Genomic DNA, 23,480 nt, shown 5'->3' with positions numbered 1-23,480 from the left:
AGCTTGTAGTCCCATCTCAATGCAATTCTTGGTACCTTGTTATTCCATAGGAATAATGTGGTTGTTTAGTAGCTTAAAAAAGTTTTAGGTAATGAAATAGGCAGTGATTGGAAAAAGGTATTGGAGTCTTGGCATCACTTTCATTTTGACGCAGTTAACCCTTCCCACGAAAGTAATCGATATGACTCTCCATTTCTGTAGGTCTCTTTCTATCTTTCCAGGGGTCATTATCAGGGCTCCTGCTGTTTACAATTTATATTAATTATTTGGATTGTGGTATGAATGGTTTTGTGGCCAAATCTGCAATGACACCAAGACAGGTGGTGGAGAAGGAAGTGTAGTAGAAACCATAAAGTTGCAGAAGGATATAGACAAATTATGAGACTGGGTAAAATTATGGCAGATGAAATTTTACATAGAGAAATGCACAGTTATACATTTTGTAAGTGGAAATAAACAGGCAGAATATTATTTGGATGGGGTGAAAATTCAGTCCTCGGATGTGCAAAGGGACCTGGGTGTCCTTGTGCAGGGAAACCTAAAAGTTAATGACCAGGTGAAATTGGTAGTGAAGAAAGCGAAAGCTATATTGGCCATTTCAAGAGGAATAGTGTATAAGAGTAAAAAGATGTTGATGAGGCTCTATGTGGCACTGGTGAGACCTCATTTGGAGTACTGTGTGCAGTTTTGGGCCCTGTGTCTTAGAAAGGATGTGATGTTGTTGGAGAGGGTGCAGAGGAGATTTACTAGGATGATTCCTGGAATGCAAGGGCTAACGCACGAGGAGTGTTTGGCAGCTCTTGAGTTGTATTCATTGGAGTATAGGAGAATGAGAGGAGATCTCATAGAAGCATTTAATATTTTTGGATAGTTCTGGATTTTGTGGAAACTTAACTTCTGCAACCAGTTCTAAAAAAATACCTAAATTCCTAAATCTGTCCAAAATGGCCTTATCTTGGGACATGACCAAGTTGAATATAAGAAATTACCTGCCTCTTCACCACCCTCATGTTTGATATTGACGATCATGATGCCGGATAAAGAAAAATTGGTCTATAGATAACATTTAACTCTACATTGTTGAGAAGATTAGACTTTTGTGATTTTATTAGAAGACAAATTCAGATATTTTGTGAGACAAACTGCAATTGAACTACCAATAAATTTATGATATGGGGCGCTTTGAAAGCATATTTAAGAGGACAAATTATGTCATAATTCTAAGATTAAAAAGGAATATACAAGCGAGGCAGAACAATTGGATAAAGACTTCCAAATGAGGGGCTCTGAAGAAAAGTGTAGACAATTTATTAATAAAAAACTTGAATACAATACATTAAAAACATATAGAATGGTATGTATCTTTGGCTTGGCTTCGCGGACGAAGATTTATGGAGGGGGTAAATGTCCACGTCAGCTGCAGGCTAGTTTGTGGCTGACAAGTCCGATGCGGGACAGGCAGACACGGTTGCAGCGGTTGCAGGGGAAAATTGGTTGGTTGGGGTTGGGTGTTGGGTTTTTCCTCCTTTGCCTTTTGTCAGTGAGGTGGGCTCTGCGGTCTTCTTCAAAGGAGTTGCTGCCCGTCGAACTGTGAGGCGCCAAGATGCACGGTTTGAGGCGATATCAGCCCACTGGCGGTGGTCAATGTGGCAGGCACCAAGAGATTTCTTTAGGCAGTCCTTGTACCTTTTCTTTGGTGCACCTCTGTCACGGTGGCCAGTGGAGAGCTCGCCATATAACACGATCTTGGGAAGGTGATGGTCCTCCATTCTGAAGACGTGACCCACCCAGCGTAGCTGGATCTTCAGCAGCGTGGACTCGATGCTGTCGACCTCTGCCATCTCGAGTACTTCGACGTTAGGGATGAAAGCGCTCCAATGGATGTTGAGGATGGAGCGGAGACAACGCTGGTGGAAGCGTTCTAGGAGCCGTAGGTGATGCCGGTAGAGGACCCATGATTCGGATCCGAACAGGAGTGTGGGTATGACAACGGCTCTGTATACGCTTATCTTTGTGAGGTTTTTCAGTTGGTTGTTTTTCCAGACTCTTTTGTGTAGTCTTCCAAAGGCGCTATTTGCCTTGGCGAGTCTGTTGTCTATCTTGTTGTCGATCCTTGCATCTGATGAAATGGTGCAGCCGAGATAGGTAAACTGGTTGACCGTTTTGAGTTTTGTGTGCCCGATGGAGATGTGGGGGGGCTGGTAGTCATGGTGGGGAGCTGGCTGATGGAGGACCTCAGTTTTCTTCAGGCTGACTTTCAGGCCAAACATTTTGGCAGTTTCCGCAAAACAGGACGTCAAGCGCTGAAGATAAAGCAATAATAAGAACCTAAACAGAAGTATTATGAGCTGGGTGAAAGAGCTCATAAGGTACTTTCTTGGCAAACAGAACGGGTCTCAAGAACGATCAATGTGATAAAAAAAGATATGAATATGACTAGCTATAAACCCCAAGAAATAAATGAGGTTTGTTGACAATTTTATTCTAAATTATATCAATCAGAATCTCAAGGAGATGTTAATAAAATAGAAGAAGTTTTAGCACAAATAAGGTTAGATTCAGAAGAACAGGTAGTATTAAATGCCCCCTTTACTCTGGAGGAGGTGAGGGAAGCATTGAGTTCACTGCAAAGCAATAAATCTCTGAGATGAGATTGTTAAGAGGTTTCCCTCCTGAATTTTATAAAGAATTTAAAGATACGTTGATCCCTCCATTTATGGAGGTGTTGGATCAGGCGTCAGAAACAGATACCCTCTTGGAATCATTTTCAACAGCAATTATTACTGTGATACCAAAAAAAAGACAGGGATCTATTAAAAACCATCATTTTATAGACCTATTTCATTATTACATTCAGATTACAGGATTATTGCCAAAGTCTTGTCAGACAGACTGGCAAAATTTTTGCCAAAACTGATAAACATGGACCAAACAGGCTTTGTGAAGAAGATGCAATCCATTCTGCTTTTTCTTTCTTTATCTTTTTCTTGCTTTTCCTTTCCCATATCACAAGATCACAAGATAAAGGAGCAGAAATAGGCTATTTGGCCCATCAAGTCTGCTCCACAAATCCATCCTGAGCTAAACTGTTCTCACTTCTAGTTCTAATTTCCTGCTTTTCCCCCATATCCCTTGATACCTTAACTCAGTAGACACTTGTCAATCTCCCCTTTAAACTTACCCATCTTTTTCTTTGGGGTCTTTTCTTGGGAGCGTGGGGGTTGAGAGATTGGGGTATAACCATCATGGAGTAAATACTGGATTTACTTTTATACTTGGTACTCTTCAACTTTGTAGTTGACTCCATACAAGGTCAAAAATTTTAAATAAAATATTAAAAAAGAGTTGACATTTACAAACTATGGGTTGAAGCTTGAGACTCTTTCACCTCCCCCATCCATTCCTGCAGCAAGATATCTGTCCTCAGTCACATCCATTGCCAGGGTGAGACCAAACGTAAACTTGAGGATCAACACCTCATATTCCTCCTGGATTCTCTTGTGCTTCTTTTTCTCTTCTTATTGGGAGCAATGGTGACTCTTTATTTGCCTTTATGACAATCAGAAGTTGACTTATCTCATGTATGTTACACTATTTGACAAAGGAATCTTGAAATTTTGAAATTGAACCTCAACTTTCAGTAATCCCCACCCCATTGGGGATTTCCATCTCTTCTTAACATGTCCTGAACTTCTTGTTTTACTCTCACTAATCACCCCTCTCTTTCTCATGGTCACTCCCTCCTCTCTCCACCCCTCACACCTTCTGTCGTACACCCATCACCTCTCGGCCCCTCCCTCCAGTTCTGTCCTCCTTTTATATATACAATAGCATTCCTTTTTCACTTCAGTCTCGACAAATGGTCCCGACCCGAAACTCTGACTGTCCATTTCTACCCACAGATGCTGCGTAACCAGCTGAATTCATCCAGAAGCTCTTCGTTTGTTCACGATTCCAGCATCGGCTGTCTTTGCATTTCAATTTTTTGATTAAAACACATTTGGTTTTCAAAAGAAAAATGACAAGTTATTTAAACTACTAAAAAGAGATTGTTGCCAAACTCCAGAGTTGTTAACGACTGAAACGGTATTTTGGGCTGTCAATACACAGATGAATAGAGAAGGATTTTAACTGTAAAAGCTTGAGAAACTCCGCATGTGAAACAGCAGATTTTATATAGCAAAGTTGAAGTTCAAGTTTATTATCATCTGATTTCACAAGTACAACCCAGCAAAACAGCATTCTCCAATCCTCTGTGCAAAACATGCAGACAACCAACCAGACATATCATGCGTAGACATAAACAATACACATGCAGCAGGACATAGATAAAAATCAATAAATAAATATTGTTTAGTAAATTTAGAATCTCGGATGGTTAGTGTGAGTCATTTATTTGATCATTCAGCATTCTCACTGCCCGTGGGAAGAAACTGTTCCGTAGCCAGGTGGAGCTGGCTGATTCTCCTGTATCTCTTTCCCGATGGGAGTAGCTGAAAGATGCTGTGTGTGGGGTGGAAGGGGTCTTCAACAATTTTGTATACCCTCTTCAGACAACGATATTGATAGATTACATCGATGGTGGTGGTGGGGGGGTGGGGGGTGGGGGGAGGGTGCAGTTACATAGCCTACATTTCAGGCTCTCTCAGCTACATATAACTTTTAATGAAAGGCTCAAGCCTGAAACATTGGTTATGTATCTTGATCTTTGCTATATAAAATAAGCTGTTTGACCTGCTGAGTTTCTCCAGCATTGTGTTTTAAATTCAATCACTGTGTCTGCGGACTTTCATATTTTACTCCAAGATTTAACATGTCCTTGATGATGAAGAGATGCAAAGACTCCCCAAGATCACTAACAGACAAAAATTCCATCCTAACATTCTGGTTTAGAAAAAGGAATAACACGAGGTATTGACTGAGCACCATCTTGGGCAGGCCATTTTCACCAGACTTCAAAAACAAACACTATTCTGATCTCAGTCGCAGGTAGAGATTACTACTAGGATCCGAGGAGGTGCATAGAACTCTGCTGAGGAAGTGTTGCGTCCCATGGACTCTTGGCCTATGACCACTGAAGTGAGGAAGAAGCATTGGTATTAATATTGAGAACTTCCAAGCTAAGCACGTGGAAACCAACTTCTTACCCGCCTTGCCTGCTTCCCCCCGCTCCCACAGTTGCCTCATTCGCCATCTCAGAACCAAAGAAACTGGAGGAGGTGTAAGTATACCTTGCCCTTGCGGAACTGCCAACCAGGAAGAGATGATTCATTGTTCACATGATTCTTGTAAATTGAACAGTGCAAGTCACAGTTCCTAATTACCATAAGAGTGAGCTGATAGCTGACGAATACTTTTATGATGGTGTGTTTGCTTTTTGGGAATGGACACTTTATCTTTTGTGTATTCATCATAAAAAATAAAAAAAATTTAAAAAAAATCAGGTATGGGAATAGTTTGTTGTGAAATTTACTCTCAATTCTAAACCTTGTCTGCCAGCCTCAGACAGACATCCTTTTACAGTTAGTGTAGTGGTTAGCACAAGGTTGTTCAGCGCCAGTGATGGGGGTTCAAATCCAGCGCTGCCTGTAATGAGTTTGTATGTTCTCCCTGTGTCTGCATGGGTTTCCTCCTGGCTCTAGTTTCCTCCCACCCTTCAAAAGTGTATCAGGGTTGTAGGTCAATTGGGTGCAATTGGGCAGAAAGGACACGTGGGCTAGAAGGGCTGTATTTCTAAATTAAAAATTTATATACCAATGCTTCCCAACTTCTGTTGAGTGAGATCACTGATTCAGTGCTAGATTCCAGATTAAGGGTGGGAGGGGTGGTTTGAAGGGAGATGAAGTAATGCCTCCTCTTATATGCTCCATTACATCAGCTGAGGCCAGAGCCATTCTGAGATCTTTCTTACCCCGGTGTTTCTCATCCAAGGCTAGTCAACCAGGGCCATGGGGACTGCTCGGCTGCCCTGACGCTAATGCAACCTGTCCTTTGGGTCAAGGTGACTGTGCAATCAGCCCACTTCTGCTGTTGGGGCAGATATTCTTACAGAATATCAACTGCAAAGAAAGGGCCTATACAACTACAAGGAACTAGGGGGAGTGTGCAAAGTGGGGATCCTGGAAGTCGACTCTGGGCCAAGGCTTATTAGTTCATTAGATGATGGAACAGCAACACTTACTGTCAGGCCACTTATAGCATCAGGGAAATGGTATTCGGCTGAACATTGGGACAATCTCTCCTCGATCAACTTGCATGACATAATGACTACATTTTAAAAGAGCTCCACTGGCTGTGAAAGCACTGCAGAAAGCAGTGATTCAGAGAGACTGCAGAGAGATATAGTGAATGGGCAAGGGTCTGGCAGATGGAGTACAATGTTGGCAAATATGAGGTCATCCACTTGGAAGGAAGAATGGAAGATCAGAATATTATTTAAATGGCAAGTGATGGCTACATGCCGATGCACAGAAGGACTTGGGAGTGGTTATGCATGAATCGCAAAAAGTTGGTTTGCAGTTGCAACAGGCTATCAAGAAGGCAAATAGATGATGGCCTTCATTGCTGGAGGGATTGAACTTAAGAGCAGGGTAGTTACGGTGCAACTGTTCAAGGTACTGATGCGGCCACATCTGCAGCACTGTGTACCATTCTGGTCTCCTTACTTTAGAAAGGATGTAGTGGCTTTGAGGGCTGTGCAGAAGAGGTTCTCCAGGTTGATTCCAGGGTCAAAGGAGCTTTTAAGGAGAGATTGAATTGTCTGCATGACCAGAACCAAGGGGAGGCATTCATGGGCATTGACCCCCAAATAGGCATGTGCATTAGTCTGCTACATCGGAGAGAGGGGGAAGTGTGATGGCAGCGCAGTGGAGGAGATTTATGACAGGTATGGCCCTTCCCCCCACCACCGCCGAATGAGTTTTTGAGCATCAGTTTGTGTCTACACACCCCATCTCCCCCACAGTTACCCTAATGGCCCCCAATTAGACTTGGTCTGATGCCAACTCTGGTTGTCTGGGACTATATTTGCTTGAATTTAGAAGAATGAGAGGAAATATTATAGAAACATATGAAATTATGAAAGATAGAGATAAGATTGAAGTAGGTAAGTTGTTTCCATTGATAAGGGAAACAGCCTCAAGATCCAGGGTGGTATATTTAGGATGGAGTTGAGGAGGAACTGCTCTTCCCAGAGGGTGGTGAATCTATGGAATTCACTTCCCAATGAAGCAATGGAGTAAATATATTTAAGACAAGGTTGGATAGATTTTCACAAAGTAGGAGAATTAAGGGATTTGGGGAGAAGGCAGGTAGGTGGAGATGAGCCCGTCATCAGATCCACCATGATCACGTAGAATAGCGGAGCAGGCTCGACAGACTGGATGATTCCTACTCCTGTTCCTATTTCCTTTGTTCTTAAACTCCTGAGACAAATTAAAACATTTTTTTACTTCTGATGGAATTTGTATACCTGGACAGAAAGCAAAAAGCAAAGACACAGTATTTACTTCCTCACCGGGAATGAGATGGTTGAATTTGTGTCAATGCTTGTTTTGCAGTTCACTGAGATGAAGTGAGAGTAGGAGCCCTTACAATTACGGTACAGGTAGGCCTTGTGTGAGAACGGCTAAGTTGCTGAAGCCAATAAAAGGAAGGGAAGCTCAAGTGGAGGCTTTGGCTCGAGGGGCTTCAGTGAGTAGAGGCTGAGGAAGTGGTGCAGGTGTTGGCTGTGACAGCAGCACGACAGGAAAAAAAAGGTTTCACGAGCACGTGCAAGTGAAGTCTGGTAAGGCCTTCTCTTATTCCACAGTTTGAGCAGCGGGAATGGCAGCGAGGGCAATAGTATGCTCCTCTTGTCGGATGTGTAAAATCTGGAATAGCATTTAGCACTAATGATCAGCCACATTAGATAGAGAGTTGTGATTAATAGGCTTTAATCACCTTAAGACATCAACACATCTCACTGCTGGCCCAGTTCCAAGGCAGGTACTGAGGGAGGAGATTGGGCGCAACAGTCTTTACTGGGATTTCCGGGGGGAAATATGTACATGTATCCAGACAGTGCTACTAGCTATATAGTGGCTGCACCACATAGCACAAGTGACCCTCATGGCTGCACCTGCGAGGTGCATCCAGCTGCAAATCTGCACAGATTGAGTTAGGCAGGGGTGTAGTGCTAATTTTTTAGGTGCTGGAGCTCACCAAAAATGGTGATAAGGAGGTGCCGGAGCATTGCTGCAGTGACCACGGGCAGCACTGCACCCCTGGAGTTATGGAACTGGAGCTGGATGAACTCTGGATCATTCAGGAGCCAGAGGGGATGACAAGAATTATTGGGAAGCAGTCATACCTAGGAAGCAGGAAGCAGGTAGCTGGGTGACTGTCAGGAAAGGGATTGGAACAGGCAGTCAGTGCAGGGTGGCTGTTGCTCTCAAAGCCAAGTACACAATTTTAGGTACTGTTGGGAAGGGATCTCACCATGGGAAAACCAGAAGGGCAAAAATAGGAAGTTCTGGCAGATGAATGCATGGCTGAAGAGTTGGTGCATGGGGCAGGGGTTCACAATATGGATCATTTGGGAACTTCTCTGGGGAAGGTGTGACCTGTACAAAAGGAATGAGTTGTAACTGAAATCGAGAGGGATTGATAACCTTGGGTGGGGTGGGGGCAGGTTTGCGACTGCTATTGGGGAAGATTTAAACAAGTTAGGGGGATTTGTTAGGCAAATGATGGAGCAGTTGGTGTAAAGGAAGATACAATGTTTAGTGATTCTGCGAGAAAGGAAAGGCAGTGGATGGAGCATAAAAGGTGTCAGTTGGATGGGTTGAAATGTGTACACTTTAATGCAAAATAATTCTGGAGAAGGATAGGTGTGGTACTTGGGTTGAGATTCTAAATTGGAGAAAAGCCAATTCTGTGGAAATGAGAAAGAATCTAGAAAGTGCCAATTGGGCTCGGTGTTTTCTGGCTTGGTAGTGGAAGACCTCCAAAGGTGAAATTTTGAGACTGCATGTTCCTTTAGGATTAAAGGCAAAATTAACAGGCATAAGGAGCCTTGGTTTTCAAGGGATATTGGGGATCTAGTTAGGAAGTAAAGAGAGGTGTATAGGCAACAAGGAGAAAATTAGATTCTTTCAGGCAGATTAAAAAATGCAGGAAAAATTTAAGAGAGAAATGAGAAGGGCTAAAACAAAACATGAGATTACTTTGGTAGACAAGGTGAAGGAAAATCCCAAGGGGAATCTGCAGGTATATTGAGAGCAAAAGGACAGTAATGGTTAAAATTAGTTCTCTTGAAGATCAGAGTGCTTAGTATGTATAGAGCTAGAAGCAATGGGGAGATCTTAAAATGAGGTTCTGCATCTGTATTTACTCAGGAACCTGGCAGAGTCCAGGGATTTGAGGCAAACAAGCAGTGAGGTAATGGAACCTATACAAATTAAAGAGGAGAAAGTACTTGCTGTCTTAAAGCAAACAAAGGTGGATGAATCCTAAGGACCTGGCAAGGTATTTCCTTGGACCTTGAGGGGAAGTGTAGAAATTGCAGGGGCTCTGGCAGAAATATTTAATAAGTCCCTCGCCTAAGGTAAGGTGTTGGAGGATTGGAGAGTAGCTCATGTTGTTCCATTGTTTAAAAAGACTCCAACAATAACCCAGGAAATTATAGGCTAGTGAGCCTGACATCAGTAGTGGGTCATTTTTTGGAAGTTGCCCTAAGAGATCAGATATCAAGTATTTGGATAGTCAGGGCCTGATTAGCGGTAGTCAACATGACTTTGTGCTTGGTAGGTCATGTTTAACCAATCTTATAGAGTTTTTTGAGGAGGTTATCAGGAAAGATGATGAAGGAAAGGTTGTGGATGTTGTTTCCCTGGACTTTTGTAAGGCCTTTGACAAGGTCCCACATGGCAGGTTAGACAGGAAGGTTCAGTTGGTCAGAATTCATGGTGAGGTTGTAAAGTGGATTTGGTATTGGGTTTATGGGAGAAGCCAGAGAGTGATAGTGGATGTTTGCCTTTCTGACTGGATGCCTGTGACTAGTGGTGTGCCTCAGGGATTGGTGCTGGGTCCATTGTTGTTTGTCATCTATATCAATGATCTGGATGATAATGTGTTAAATTGGATCAGCAAGTTTGCAGATGACACTCAGACTGGAGGTGTTGAAGACAGCAAGGAAGGTTTTCAAAGCCCGCAGAAGGATCTGGACCAGCTGGAAAAATAGGATGAAAAATGGCAGACGGAACTTAATGCAGACAAGTGTGAAATGTTGCATTTTGGAAGGACAGATCAAGAAAGGATATACAGGGTAAATGGTTGGGCACTGAGGAGTGCAGTAAAACAGAGCAATCTGGAAATACATACACATAATTCCTTGAAAGTGGCGTCACAGGCAGATAGGGTCATAAAGAGAGCTTTTGGCTTCATAAATCAAGACATTGAGTCTAGGAGTTGGGCTGTTATGGTAAAGTTGAATAAGACTTTATTCCCTGGAATGTAGTTTTGTACTACCATTAAGTGGTAATTCTGCTTTGCACTGAGAAAAAAGAAACTCAGAATTGTATATGATGTCATGTATGTACTCTGAAAATAAATCTGAACTTTGACATTGAATAAGGGACTGATTTTTAAAATTATAATGGTTATCAATAGAAATTGGCTTTTTCCACTGACATTAGGTGAGACACCAACCAGACAACATGAATTAAAGGTGAAAGAGACTTTAGGGGGGAATTTTAGGGGAAATTTCTTCACACGGAGTGGTGGGAGTATGGAACGAGGTGTGGCTGAAATGGTGAATGCGGATTCAATTTTAACATTTAAGAAACATTTGGACAAGTACATGGATGAGAGAGGTATGGGTGCAGATCAGTGGGACCGAGCAGAATAATAGCTCGGTACAGACTAGAAGGGATGAAAAGTGCAGTAATGTTCTATTGTTCTAAGAAGTATAAAGGAGATGAACTTAGACTATGGATCAGTGCATGGAAGTATGAACTTGTGGGCATTACAGAGATAGATGAAACAAGGACAGGATTGGCTGATGCAGGTGCCGGGCATTAGACGTTTCCAAAGGGATAGGGAGGGAAATAAAATAAGGGGAGGGCAGAGTAGCATTACTAATAATGGTAATAATGATCAGATAGGGATATCTCTGCTGGAAAAAGGGAGAATGCTGAAGAAAGATTGTTCATTGAGTCAGTGGGTGAAAGTCATTGGGAAGGGAGTGATCACTATATTGGATGTATTCTATAGGCCTCAAAATAGCCCTCAGGGCACTAAAGTGCAGATTAACTATGCAGATTTTGGAAAGATACAAAAATAGCAGGGTAGTTGTTTTGGGAGGCTTTCCTAATGTGGACTGGCACCTCCGAGGCAAAAGTTTCAAATGGGGCAGAATCTGTCAGGTGTGTCTATGACATATGATATGTGGACCAGCTGACAGAGGTGAGGCTGTAAATGGATTTAGTATGAGGGGGATGGAAGGATATGGGCAGAGTACTGATAAGTGGGATTAGAGGAGGGTACTTGGATCAGTGCAGACTAGAAGGGCCAAATTAGCCTGTTTCTATGGTGTAATTGTTATATGGCAAGCTCTCCACTGGCCACCGTGACAGAGGTGCACCAAAGAAGAGGTACAAGGACTGCCTAAAGAAATTTCTTGGTGCCTGCCACATTGACCACCGCCAGTGGGCTGATATCGCCTCAAACCGTGCATCTTGGCGCCTCACAGTTCGGCGGGCAGCAACCTCCTTTGAAGAAGACTGCAGAGCCCACCTCACTGACAAAAGACAAAGGAGGAAAAACCCAACTCCCAACCCCAACCAACCAATTTTCCCCTGCAACCGCTGCAACTGTGTCTGCCTGTCCCGCATCAGACTTGTCAGCCACAATCGAGCCTGCAGCTGACGTGGACTTTTACCCCCTCCATAAATCTTCGTCCGCGAAGCCAAGCCAAAGAAGAATATGGTTAGCACTGGGTAATGAACGTGGTCAGGTGACAGGCCATTTCGGTGACAGTGAACAAACTCCCTGAGCTTTAGAATATGGACAAGAAATGTGGAGGATACCTATGACCACATGCATGAGCTCTAAAGGTTGTCACAGCCGAAAGGTGGTAGTTGGGTTGAGTTTCCACTGCTACACAAATGTTCTTCATGGTTTGCATCTCAAACACCTCTGATAACCAAGTCTAACTCCTGGCCTTCATGTGTGGCTTAGTTCTTATGCCCAGCTGAGCTGTTTTCACCGACAGGAGAAGGGCCAAAGGTGCTTTAAATTCTGTTGTTCCAGGCAGATGGGGATCGTTAACCACGGATGGTAATTCATCTAACGGGGGTAAACTTTGATTTCAAGCCTCTGCTGCCTTGTGGCTATACCCGCTCATGGGAGAGGCTTTGGGAGTAAACTGTGAGGAAAATTCCGGAGTCAGTGACCCAAAGGCGGCTGAGTGCTGTACCTAGCACTGGCACGGCAACTCCTGCAATGCTGCTGGCACCAAACTGTATCGACTTCCGTCATTCCTTTGGACTTGTCATTAGCATGTGCAACAGACGGATCTCCATATCAATTCTGCCAATGCTTGCACCCTGGAGAGGCCACTCCAGCTACCAGAGGCACAGTCGATCATGACCAATGAAGGCCACAAATGCATGCGGACCGAGATAGGTTTATTCCAGGAAAAATATTGTAGGGTTAAGGAGCTATGGTTGACAGGAGAGGTGGACAGTAAGTCAGGAGGAAGAAGGAAGCATACAGAAGGTTTCAAGAGCAAGAATCAGCAAGGGCTCATGAGAATTATATGGTAGGCAGGACGGAGCTTAGAAAAGGTCTTGGGAATGATCTGAGGCACGAAAAGGCCTTGACAAGTAGGATCAAGGAAAACTCAAAGGCATTCTACAATGGGACCGCTCAAAGACAAAGAAGCTAACATGAGCCTGGAGGCAGAGGAAGTGGAGAGGACCTAAATAGATAGGTTGGTTCTGTGTTCACCACAGAGAGGACCTTTGGTCAATGTCAAATCAATGTAGAACAGGTTAATGTGCCTGAGCATGTTGAGGCTAAGAAAGAGGAAGTGCTGAATCTTAAATATATTCAAACTGATAAGTCCCTGGGCCAGGCAGGATATACGCCAGTATACTACAGGAAGCAAGAGAAGAGATTGCTGGAGCATTTGCATCCTCCCTGGTCACAGGAATGGTACTGGAGGATTGGAGAATGGCAAATGTAGCCTCTTTGTTGAAGGAAGGTAATAGGAAGAAACCTGGGAATTATAGACCAGTGAATCTTACGTCAGTGGTGGGCAAACTATTTGAGAGAATTCTTAGGGACAGGAGATATGAGCATTTAGAGAAATACAGTCTTCTCGGAATAGTCATCATGGCTTTGTGAGGGGAAAATCATGCCTCATGAGTCTGAGTTTTTCGAGGAGGCCACAACAAAAATTGTTGAAGTTAGGGCAGTGGATATGGTGTGCGTGGATTTTGGAGAGGACTCATGGTAGGCTCATTCAGATTCATGAGGCATGCTGCATGTAATAGGAATTGGCTTGTTGATGGAACATATTCGGCCTGGAGTTCTGGAGCAATCTTCTCTGGAACCCCTGCTTCTTCTTATTTTCATAAATGGTTTTGATGAAGAAATGGATGCATAGGTGGGTCAGTAACAGATAATATAACAGATAGAGGTGTCATGGATAGTGGAGGTTACAACAGCATATAGACAGGATGCAGAGATAGGTGGAGAAGTGGCAGATGGTGTTCAATCCACAGAAGTGTGAAGTGATGGACTTCGGAATGTTAAACTTGAACGTGGAGTACATGGAATCCTATGCCATAGGTGTTCTGTGGGGAAGAAAAAAGGGTGACAACTACTGGTGTAGGGGAACCGAGGGTTGTTGGGGTCCAAGTCCATAGATCCCTTGAGGTTACTGTGCAAGTTGAGAGAATGATTAAGAAGGCGCAAGGTGTGCTGGCCTTTATGAGACAGGAGAGTAAAGTTTAAGAGCTATGAAGTAATGTTGCAATTATGTACACTCTGATAAGAGCATACTTGAAATATTTGTGTTTAGTTCCAGTCACCTCATTACAGGAATGATGTAGAAGCTTTAGAGAGAATGCAAAGTAGATTCACCACGAAGTTGCCTGGATTGGAGAACACATCTTAAGACGCAAGGTTGCCTGAGCCACGGTTTTCTCTTTGGAGCAAAGAAGTATGGGAGGTGACTTTATAGAATTCACAAGATTATGAGAGGCATAGATAAGGTGGACAACCTGCATTTTTTTTCCCCCGGGGCAACAATATCAAATACCTGAGGGCATACATTTAAGATGTGTAGAGGTACTTTTTACCGAGAGTAGTGGATGTGGATATGGTGGTGGAGACTGTGACAATTGGGACATTTAAAGGACTTTTAGATTGGAACATGGATGCAAACAAAAATTGTGGGTTTTGAGTGTAAATTAGGGAAGGATGAGATTGTAGTAGATTTTTTTAGGTTGGCACAACCTTATGGGGTGAAGGGCCTGCACTATGATGTCTTGTTTATGTTCTATTCCTAACTTGCTTATTTGACCCTGTGAAAGAAAAGAATATTCACACAAAAGCTTTGCCATTTTAATAATCAACCTCAATCAATTCAAAACACCATTAACTTGCCTCACTGGTTTCTTGCAGCTCTAGGTCTTACCTGCTTATAGGCATATAGCTCCTTGTGTGCTTGATGCCGTAACCTGCAAAGAGGAAAACAAGAAGAATAAAAGTTGGTGGTTCCTGCGAATGACGTTACTCCTCTGTTCTATAGCAGCCTCATTCTCTAATAGCACCTACTACAGCAATTTATCTGTGTGTGCATGAGTGTTCGCATGCAGATATGCACACACCCACACAATCGCTTGCATGCACGCGCACACACATGAACACACACAGAAGTGATCACGCTTGCAAGCACTCATGTATTCACACACAAACACATTCACAGACAGGCTTCTAAGTATATGCTTAAACACGGGGATATAAATAAATATACATATGAAACACATATACACATATTACATTTTAACTTTCGACCCAATGGCACCCAATTGACCTACAACCCAAGTACATTTTGAAAGGTGGCAGGAAACCGGAGCACCCAGAGGAACCCATGCAGACATGAGGAGAACGAACAAATTCCTTACAGAGAGCACGGGATTCGAACCCCAGTCCCGGTTGCCCGCACTGTAACAGTGGGGTACTAACCGCTATGCTAACTGTATACACTCAGACTTTTACTATTGGTGAATATATTGCTTCAGGGAAGATTGTCACTGTTCAGGACGGAGATGCAGATCCTGTTGTCAAATCTTTGGCCCAATCTAGGTGGGGTCTGACATGATTGTCCAGGAATATAGGGGCTTTGTACTGTTCTAGCAAAAGTAGAGGTTGATGGACGGATGCGGACTTCTGCAGAGACCAGCTCCACTCTGAATGAGGACAACATCAAGTGAAACGTGAGCTTGGTACTTTTCTCAAGCTTCAGAACTGCTGTGCACATAGTCTCCTAAACAAGTTAAAGTCCTCTGGTGGCAAACAGGAAATCTGCAGATGCTGGGGTCTAGTGCAGGGCATAAAAGTGCTGGAGAAACTTAGAAGGTCATCCAGCATCCGCAGTCTGCCTTTTGCTTCCTGTGGACGCTGTGTGACCGCTGGGTTTCTCCAGCACTTTTGTGATTTGCAATTTAAAGTCCCAAATGGGGGCAAGGTTAATTTTGATGCATTAGACAGAAACTTTCAAAGACTGATTTGAAGAGACTGTAAGTAAAGTGACGCGTGGCAAGTGGACGACAGTTAAAAGGGAGAATCAGAGTAAAGATGTAAGGCCAGCAGGCTTGGCTGATGAGTGGTGATCAGGAGAAATCAGGCATATGTCAGGAATAGGCAGCTAGCATCATGGACTGTTTGAGGAGTGTAAGAAATGCACTTGAGAGAGAAATCAGGAGGGCATAACAAAGATATGAGATATTCTAGGAAGATGTGATGTATCCTTGCACTCAATGTTATCAAAACTAAGGAAATGACTGTGGACTTCAGGAGGGGAGATCAGAATATGAACTAGTCCTTATCGAGGGGTCAGCAGTGGAAAGGGTTAAGAACTTCAAATTTCTGGATGTCCGCATCTCTGGAGATGTCCGTGTCGATGCAATCATGAAGAAGGCTCACCACCAGCTATATATTGTGAGGAGTTTGAGGAGATTCGGTAAATCACCAAAGACTCTTGAAAATTTCTGCAGGTGTACCGTGGAGAACATTGTGATTGGTTTCATCACCGTCTGGTATGGAGTTGTGAACTCAGCGAGCAACGTCATGGGCACCAGTCTTCACTCCATCAAGGACATCTACAAGAGGCAATGTCTTAAGAAAGTAGCCTCTTATCCTCAATTCTCTTCACAATGCTACCATCGGAAAGGAGATAAGGAGTCTGAAGATGAACACCCAACAGTGCAAAAACAGCTTCTTCCCCTTTGCCATCAGGTTTCTGAATGGACGACCACAGACACTGCCTTAATTTTTTCTTTTATTTGTATTAATTTATCTCTCTCTCTCTCTCACTCTCTCTCTCTCTCTCTCTCTCTCACACTCTCTCTCTCTCTCACGCTCTCTCTCTCGCTCTCTCTCTCGCTCTCTCTCTCTCTCTCTCTCTCTCTCTCTCTATTTAGTTACATTTTTGAAATGTAATTTATAGCAATACTTGCACTAATAATGCAGCACAAAACAACAATTTTATGACATGTTCATTGACAATAAAATTCTGATTCTGATGTGATGCATGAGTTCCGGCAGGGACATTTGTACCATCGTGGGGCACTGAAATACAGAGTGCCTTTATTGAAGAAAGGGCTGCATGGACAGACCAAGGAACTGCTGGCTGGTGAGCCTAACATCAGTGGTGGGAAAGTTACTGGAGGGGATGATGAGAGACAGGCCCTACCCGCACTTGGAAAGGACAAGGTCTGATCAGGGATAGACAGAATGGCTTCGTGCGTGAGAAATTGTGAGGCAAGGAAACTTTTCATATTGATCCAAACACAAAATATCACCATAAACACTGAACAGCAACATGAAGCCACGAACGACAATTGTAGTCAAGAACAAAATGGTGAAATGATGGCTGACACAGTACAAATGCTGGCTGAATATTCTGCTGTGGGGTATACAGAGTCTGAGCTTTGTCCTTAATCAATTTCACAGAACACCAATCAGAAGTGGTAACGGTTGATTTGCCAGCCGGTTGCCTGGCATCAGTTAATCCCACATGACCCCTAGTCTGCCTGGGGTCAGTCTCGTCTCAGTCTATGGACTCAGGTTTTTTTATTACAGCATGGTAACAGGCCCTTCCGTCCCACGAGCCCGCATTACCCAAATACACTCGTGACTAATTAATCCACTGAGTCCGTACGTTCTTGGAGGGTGGGAGGAAATCCACGCACAAACTCCTTACAGATAGTGCCGGGTTTACGCCCTGGTCACTGGCACTGTTGTGCTGCAGGTGCCACTTTAGACTTGCCTACCTTGTGACCATTCTTTCCCACTGCAATGACATGCCCTCTGTGACACCTCTCTCAAATCTGAGCATTGTTAACTATTTAAATTTGTTTTAGTGACTAATTAGGTTGCAAGACGGGTTCGTGTTTATGTTGAAGGCAAAGTTTACTGAAGACTTTCTAAGTCTATGCCTGCTTGAAGTACACTACCTGCATATGTTATCAGGCATGCCTCAACAACTGCCAAAGTTGTTAAACAAGAAAGTCTGCAGATGGACACCAGCTCCTGCCTGACCAGCGGCATGAATTGTTCCAATTCGCCTGTTGTAGCATCATGGATGCCATCTCACTGCCCCTGCACAAAGCCCTGGAACAAGTGGACAGCAAAGATGCATTCATCAGGGTAACTACAGATTGGCATTTAATACCATCATCTCCTCAAAACTGATCAGGAAACTCCAAGCCATGGGATTCAACACCCCATTGTACTCACACGACTTATGACTGTAATTTGGACCGAAGGATCGGTTGTATCTTGGAATGGACATTTGTCAGAATTGTGCGTTTGTGTTTAAAAAAATAATGAAAAGATATAAAATTTACGCAGTTTATGAAATATTTCACAAACTATAACAGGAATACAGGGCATGCAAGAGCCAAAATGTGCATACTTACCTTGTTAGTCAGTGTCCTGGGGTTTGTAGGCTGGATGAGCCCATCTTGATTCCTGTTCACATGCATGAGTCTTTGGTTGGCACATGTGCAATGGATTTGCGCATTGGAGTTTGGTTGGCGCATGCGCGACATTTAAGCACCCTAATGATATTTAATTTATGCCCTTAAACTCTTGTGCATGTGCCAAACCAACTCCAATACATGATCCGTGCATGCATCAACTGAAGGGTTGTGCATGCGCACAAGCATCAAGATGGATGCACCAGCTTATGGACCCCGGGATGCCGACTAACAAAGTAAGTATGTATGCCCTGTATCCCTGCTATAGTTTGTCAAATACAACATAAACCGTGTAAATTTTATATTTTTTAAACAAATTTTTGGTCATATGTGCACATGGATGCGATTTCCATAGGTTGCAAGTCAGGGAGTACCTGTAATTGGATCCTAGATTTCCTCATCTACAGTCCACAATCAATGACCATTGGTAAGAACATCTCCTCCAGAATCTCCATCAGTACTGGAACACCACAAGGCTATGTTCTTAGCCCCTTCTCCACTCACTTTGGATCTATGTCTGTATGGCTCGGTACGACAACAACACGATCTACAAACTTACTGACGATATTACAGTAGTGGGTTGTATAAAAAGGGATGATGAGTCAATATACAGGGGAGAGATTGAAAATTTGGCTGAATGGTGCACCAACAACAGCCTCGCCCTCAATGTCACCAAAACCAAGGAACTGATTGTTGTCTTCATAGAAACATAGAAAATAGGTGTAGGAGTAGGCCATTTGGCCCTTCAAGCCTACACTGCCATTCATTTTGATCATGGCTGATCATCCACTCAGTACCCTGTTCCAGCTCTCTCTCCACATACCCCCTGATCCCCCTAGTCACAAGTACTAAATCTCTCTCTCTTAAATATAGCTATGGAACCAGCCTCAATCACTTCCTGTAACAGAGAATTCCATAAATTCACCACCCTCTGAGTGAAAAAATTCTTCTTCATCTCAGTCCCTTTATCCTTAAACTGTGACCCCTGGTTCTAGACTTGCTCAACATTGGGAACAATCTTCCTGCATCTAGCCTGTCAAATCCCTTAAGAATTTTGAACGTTTCTATTAAATCTCCTCTTAATCGTCTAAACTCCAGCGAGTACAAGCCCAGTCGTTCTAGCCTTTCTTCATATGCAAGTCCCGCCATCCCTGGTATCAATCTGGTAAACCTTTTCTGCACTCTCTCCATGGCAATGATGTCCTTCCTCAGATAAGGAGACCAAAACTGAACACAATACTCCAGGTGAGGTCTCACCAAGGCCCTATACAACTGCATCAATACCTCTCTGCTCCTGTACTCGAATCCTCTTGATATGAATGCCAACATACCATTCGCCTTTTTTACTGCTTGCTGCACCTGCCTGCCCACTTTTAATGACTGATGCACAGCGACACCCAGGTCTCTTTGCATCTCCCCTTTTCCTAATTGGATACCATTAAGATAGTACTCAGCCCTCTCATTCTTTCCTCCAAAGTGGATAACCACACACTTATCCACATTATATTGCATCTGCCATGCATTTGCCCACTCACCCAATCTGTCCAAGTCACCCTGCACACTCTTTAACAGCCTCTACACAGCTTACAATGCCACCCAGCTTCATGTCATCTGCAAACTTGGAAATGTTGTTTTCTATTTCCTCATCTAAATCATTAATATATATTGTAAATAACTGGGGTCCTAGCACTGAGCCTTGTGGTACCCCACTAGTAACTGACTGCCATTCCAAAAAGTACCCATTCATTCCCACTCTTTGCTTCCTATCTGTCAACCAATTCTCTATCCACCTCAATGCCATATCCCCTATACCTTGTGCCTTAAGTTTGTATAGTAATCTCCTGTGTGACACCTTATCAAAAGCCTTCTGAAACTCCAGGTAAACCACATCTACTAGTTCTCCCCTATCCACTCTACTAGTTACATCCTCAAAAAATTCAATAAGATTAGTCAGACACGATTTTCCCTTCATAAAACCATCCTGGCTCTGACCAATGAATTCACCACTTCCCAGATGTGCCACAATCACATCTTTAATAACCGACTCTAACATTTTCCCCACTACTGATGTCAAGCTAACTGGTCTATAATTCCCTGATTTCTCTTTCCCTCTCTTTTTAAAAAGTGGAGTTACATTAGCCACCCTCCAGTCCTCAGGAACTACTCCAGAATCTAAAGAGTTTTGAAAAATTATCAACAATGCATCCTCTATTTCATGGGCTACTTCCTTTAGCACTCTGGGATGCAGACCATCTGGCCCTGGAGACTTGTCTGCCTTTAATCCCATCAATTTATCCAACACAACCTCATAACTTACACTTATTTTCCCCAGTCCTTCCGTCACATTAGCCCCATGGTCCCCTATTATTTCCTGAAGATTATTCATATTTTCCTTAGTAAAGACCAAACTAAAGTAGTTATTTAATTGGTCTGCCATGTCCTTGTTCCCCAGGAAAAACCAGAGGTGTGTGATCCAGTGATCACTGGAGGATCAGAGATGAAGAGGTTCCAATTTAAGTTCTTGGGAGTCACCATCTCGGAGGATCTTTCCCAACACAATAATGTCATCGTGAAGAAAGCACGTCAGCGCCTCTACTTCCTCAGGAGTTTGTGGAGGCTCGGTTTGACATTGGAAACCCTGGCAAATTTCTACAGATGTGTGGTGGAAAGTGTGCTGATTGGCTGCATCACAATCTGGTATGGGGACACTAATACCCCTGAGCATAAAGTCCTGTGAATGGTAGTGGACACAGCCAGAACATCACAGGCAAAACCCTCCCCACCATTGAGAACATTAACAGCAAACACTGCCATTGAAGAGCAGCTACAATCATCAAGGATCCACATCACCCAGCACGCACTCTGTTCTTACTGCCACCATCAGGAAGGAGGTATAGCTGCCACAAGACTCTCACCATCAAGTTCAGGGACAGCTGCTACCCCTTCACCATCAGACTCCTCAACAACAAACTCAATCAGGGGCTCATTTAAGGACTTCTGCATTTTATTGTTTTTTTTCCCTCTCTATATTGCATAGTCAGTTGTTTATATTTCTTTATTTGTTTACATGTGCACCTTGTATAGTTTTTTTGCATTACCAATAAAATCTCAGGGTTATATGCGACACCGTGAGCAGGAAAGGGCTTTGGCAAATACTAGAGCGCATCGGATGTCCCCCAAAGTTCCTCAACATGATTATCCAACTGCATGAAAACCAACAAGGTCGGGTCAGATACACCAATGAGCTCTCTGAACCCTTCTCCATTAACAATGGCGTGAAGCAAGGCTGTGTTCTAGCACCAACCCTCTTTTCAATCTTCTTCAGCATGATGCTGAACCAAGCCATGAAAGACCTCAACAATGAAGACGCTGTTTACATCCGGTACCGCACGGATGGCAGTCTCTTCAATCTGAGGCGCCTGCAAGCTCACACCAAGACACAAGAGAAACTTGTCCGTGAACTACTCTTTGCAGACGATGCCGCTTTAGTTGCCCATTCAGAGCCAGCTCTTCAGCGCTTGACGTCCTGCTTTGCAGAAACTGCCAAAATGTTTGGCCTGGAAGTCAGCCTGAAGAAAACTGAGGTCCTCCATCAGCCAGCTCCCCACCATGACTACCAGCCCCCCCACATCTCCATTGGGCACTGTAAGGTAAAACATCATGAGATGGGAATGTACAGGGCTGTAACAAGATGTGAATGCATCCTTGTACTTACAAGATAAGAGAGACATTGATGGATTGAGAGGCAGGAAGCTAGCAGGGAAAGGATAGCAACAGTTTTAGTCATTGGACAAGTAATGATATGATGATGTTCTAAGCACATATCCAAGGGTATAAAAAATCACCATTTTGCTGATAACGGCAGAATGCATTCTCCGACTAACATGGTTGGTCGCAAGTGTTACAATCCGGTAATAAAGAACAAAGAACCCTGATTTCGACTCAGCCTGGTGTTTGTCTCACTCATTCATGAACAAAGCAGACCTAACAGCACACAAAACTCAAAACGGTCAACCAGTTTACCTATCTCGGCTGCACCATTTCATCAAATGCAAGGATCGACAATGAGATAGACAACAGACTCGCCAAGGCAAATAGCACCTTTGGAAGACTACACAAAAGAGTCTGGAAAAACAACCAACTGAAAAACCTCACAAAGATAAGCGTATACAGAGCCGTTGTCATACCCACACTCCTGTTCGGCTCCGAATCATGGGTCCTCTACCGGCATCACCTACGGCTCCTAGAACGCTTCCTCCAGCGTTGTCTCCGCTCCAGCCTAAACATCCATTGGAGCGCTTTCATCCCTAACGTCGAAGTACTCGAGATGGCAGAGGTCGACAGTATTGAGTCCACGCTGCTGAAGATCCAGCTGCGCTGGGTAGGTCACGTCTCTAGAATGGAGGACCATCGCCTTCCCAAGATCCTGTTATATGGCGAGCTCTCCACTGGCCACCGTGACAGAGGTGCACCAAAGAAAAGGTACAAGGACTGCCTAAAGAAATCTCTTGGTGCCTGCCACATTGACCACCGCCAGTGGGCTGATATTGCCTTAAACCGTGCATCTTGGCGCCTCACAGTTTGGCGGGCAGCAACCTCCTTTGAAGAAGACCGCAGAGCCCACCTCACTGACAAAAGGCAAAGGAGGAAAAACCCAACACCCAACCCCAACCCACCAATTTTCCCCTGCAGCCGCTGCAACCGTGTCTGCCTGTCCCGCATCGGACTTGTCAGCCACAAACGAGCCTGCAGCTGACGTGGACTTTTTACCCCCTCCATAAATCTTCGTCCGCGAAGCCAAGCCAAAAGAAAAAAAGAAAAATGTATGTAATCTGACAATAAATCTGAAATCTGTTTCTCGAGCAATACACAAGAGTGCTGGAGAAACTCATATAATTTCAGATTTGCTGTGTCACGTAGGAAGTTGGAGAATCATTGAATTAACCTTTATTGAATTGAGCATGTTTAATCACATAATGGCACATTGTGTTTGCTCAACTGACCTAAAAATGTTTTGCCACTGATTTTCGTTTGTACTCAGCATCTGATGTGTCTCATGCCCTTGTCCTACAATAGTTGGCCAGCATTGATGGATTCCGTTTACCCTGATACTGCCTTTCCATGGACGCAATGTCCTGGTGAAACCTTACACCATGTTCGGCACTGACTGCCCCAAGAGCAGCAGGGAAGACGTCTAAGTGCAAATGCAGAAAATGAATTTTCAAT

At 43.6% G+C, this 23,480-nt stretch overlaps 1 protein-coding gene and 1 long non-coding RNA gene across 6 annotated transcripts in view; one reads left to right on the top strand and one right to left on the bottom strand.

Moving 5' to 3' along the window:
• rnf24 (ring finger protein 24) overlaps nt 1-23,480 on the bottom strand; it is a 181,479-nt gene that overhangs the window by 67,181 nt on the left and 90,818 nt on the right. For all 5 annotated transcript variants that reach the window (XM_069923577.1, XM_069923576.1, XM_069923579.1 and 2 more), the window contains one exon: nt 14,687-14,729. In XM_069923577.1, coding sequence (XP_069779678.1) covers nt 14,687-14,729 — 43 coding nt within the window. The remainder of the gene's footprint in view (nt 1-14,686; nt 14,730-23,480) is intronic.
• LOC138757007 (uncharacterized) overlaps nt 1-23,480 on the top strand; it is a 105,332-nt gene that overhangs the window by 33,899 nt on the left and 47,953 nt on the right. The window lies entirely within an intron of this gene.

This window comes from Narcine bancroftii, chromosome 3, assembly GCF_036971445.1.
Source record: "Narcine bancroftii isolate sNarBan1 chromosome 3, sNarBan1.hap1, whole genome shotgun sequence".
Classification (NCBI taxonomy): Eukaryota; Metazoa; Chordata; class Chondrichthyes; order Torpediniformes; family Narcinidae; genus Narcine; species Narcine bancroftii.
Note: the sequence above shows the minus strand (reverse complement) of the source record. Positions and strands in the feature narration are given on the sequence as shown.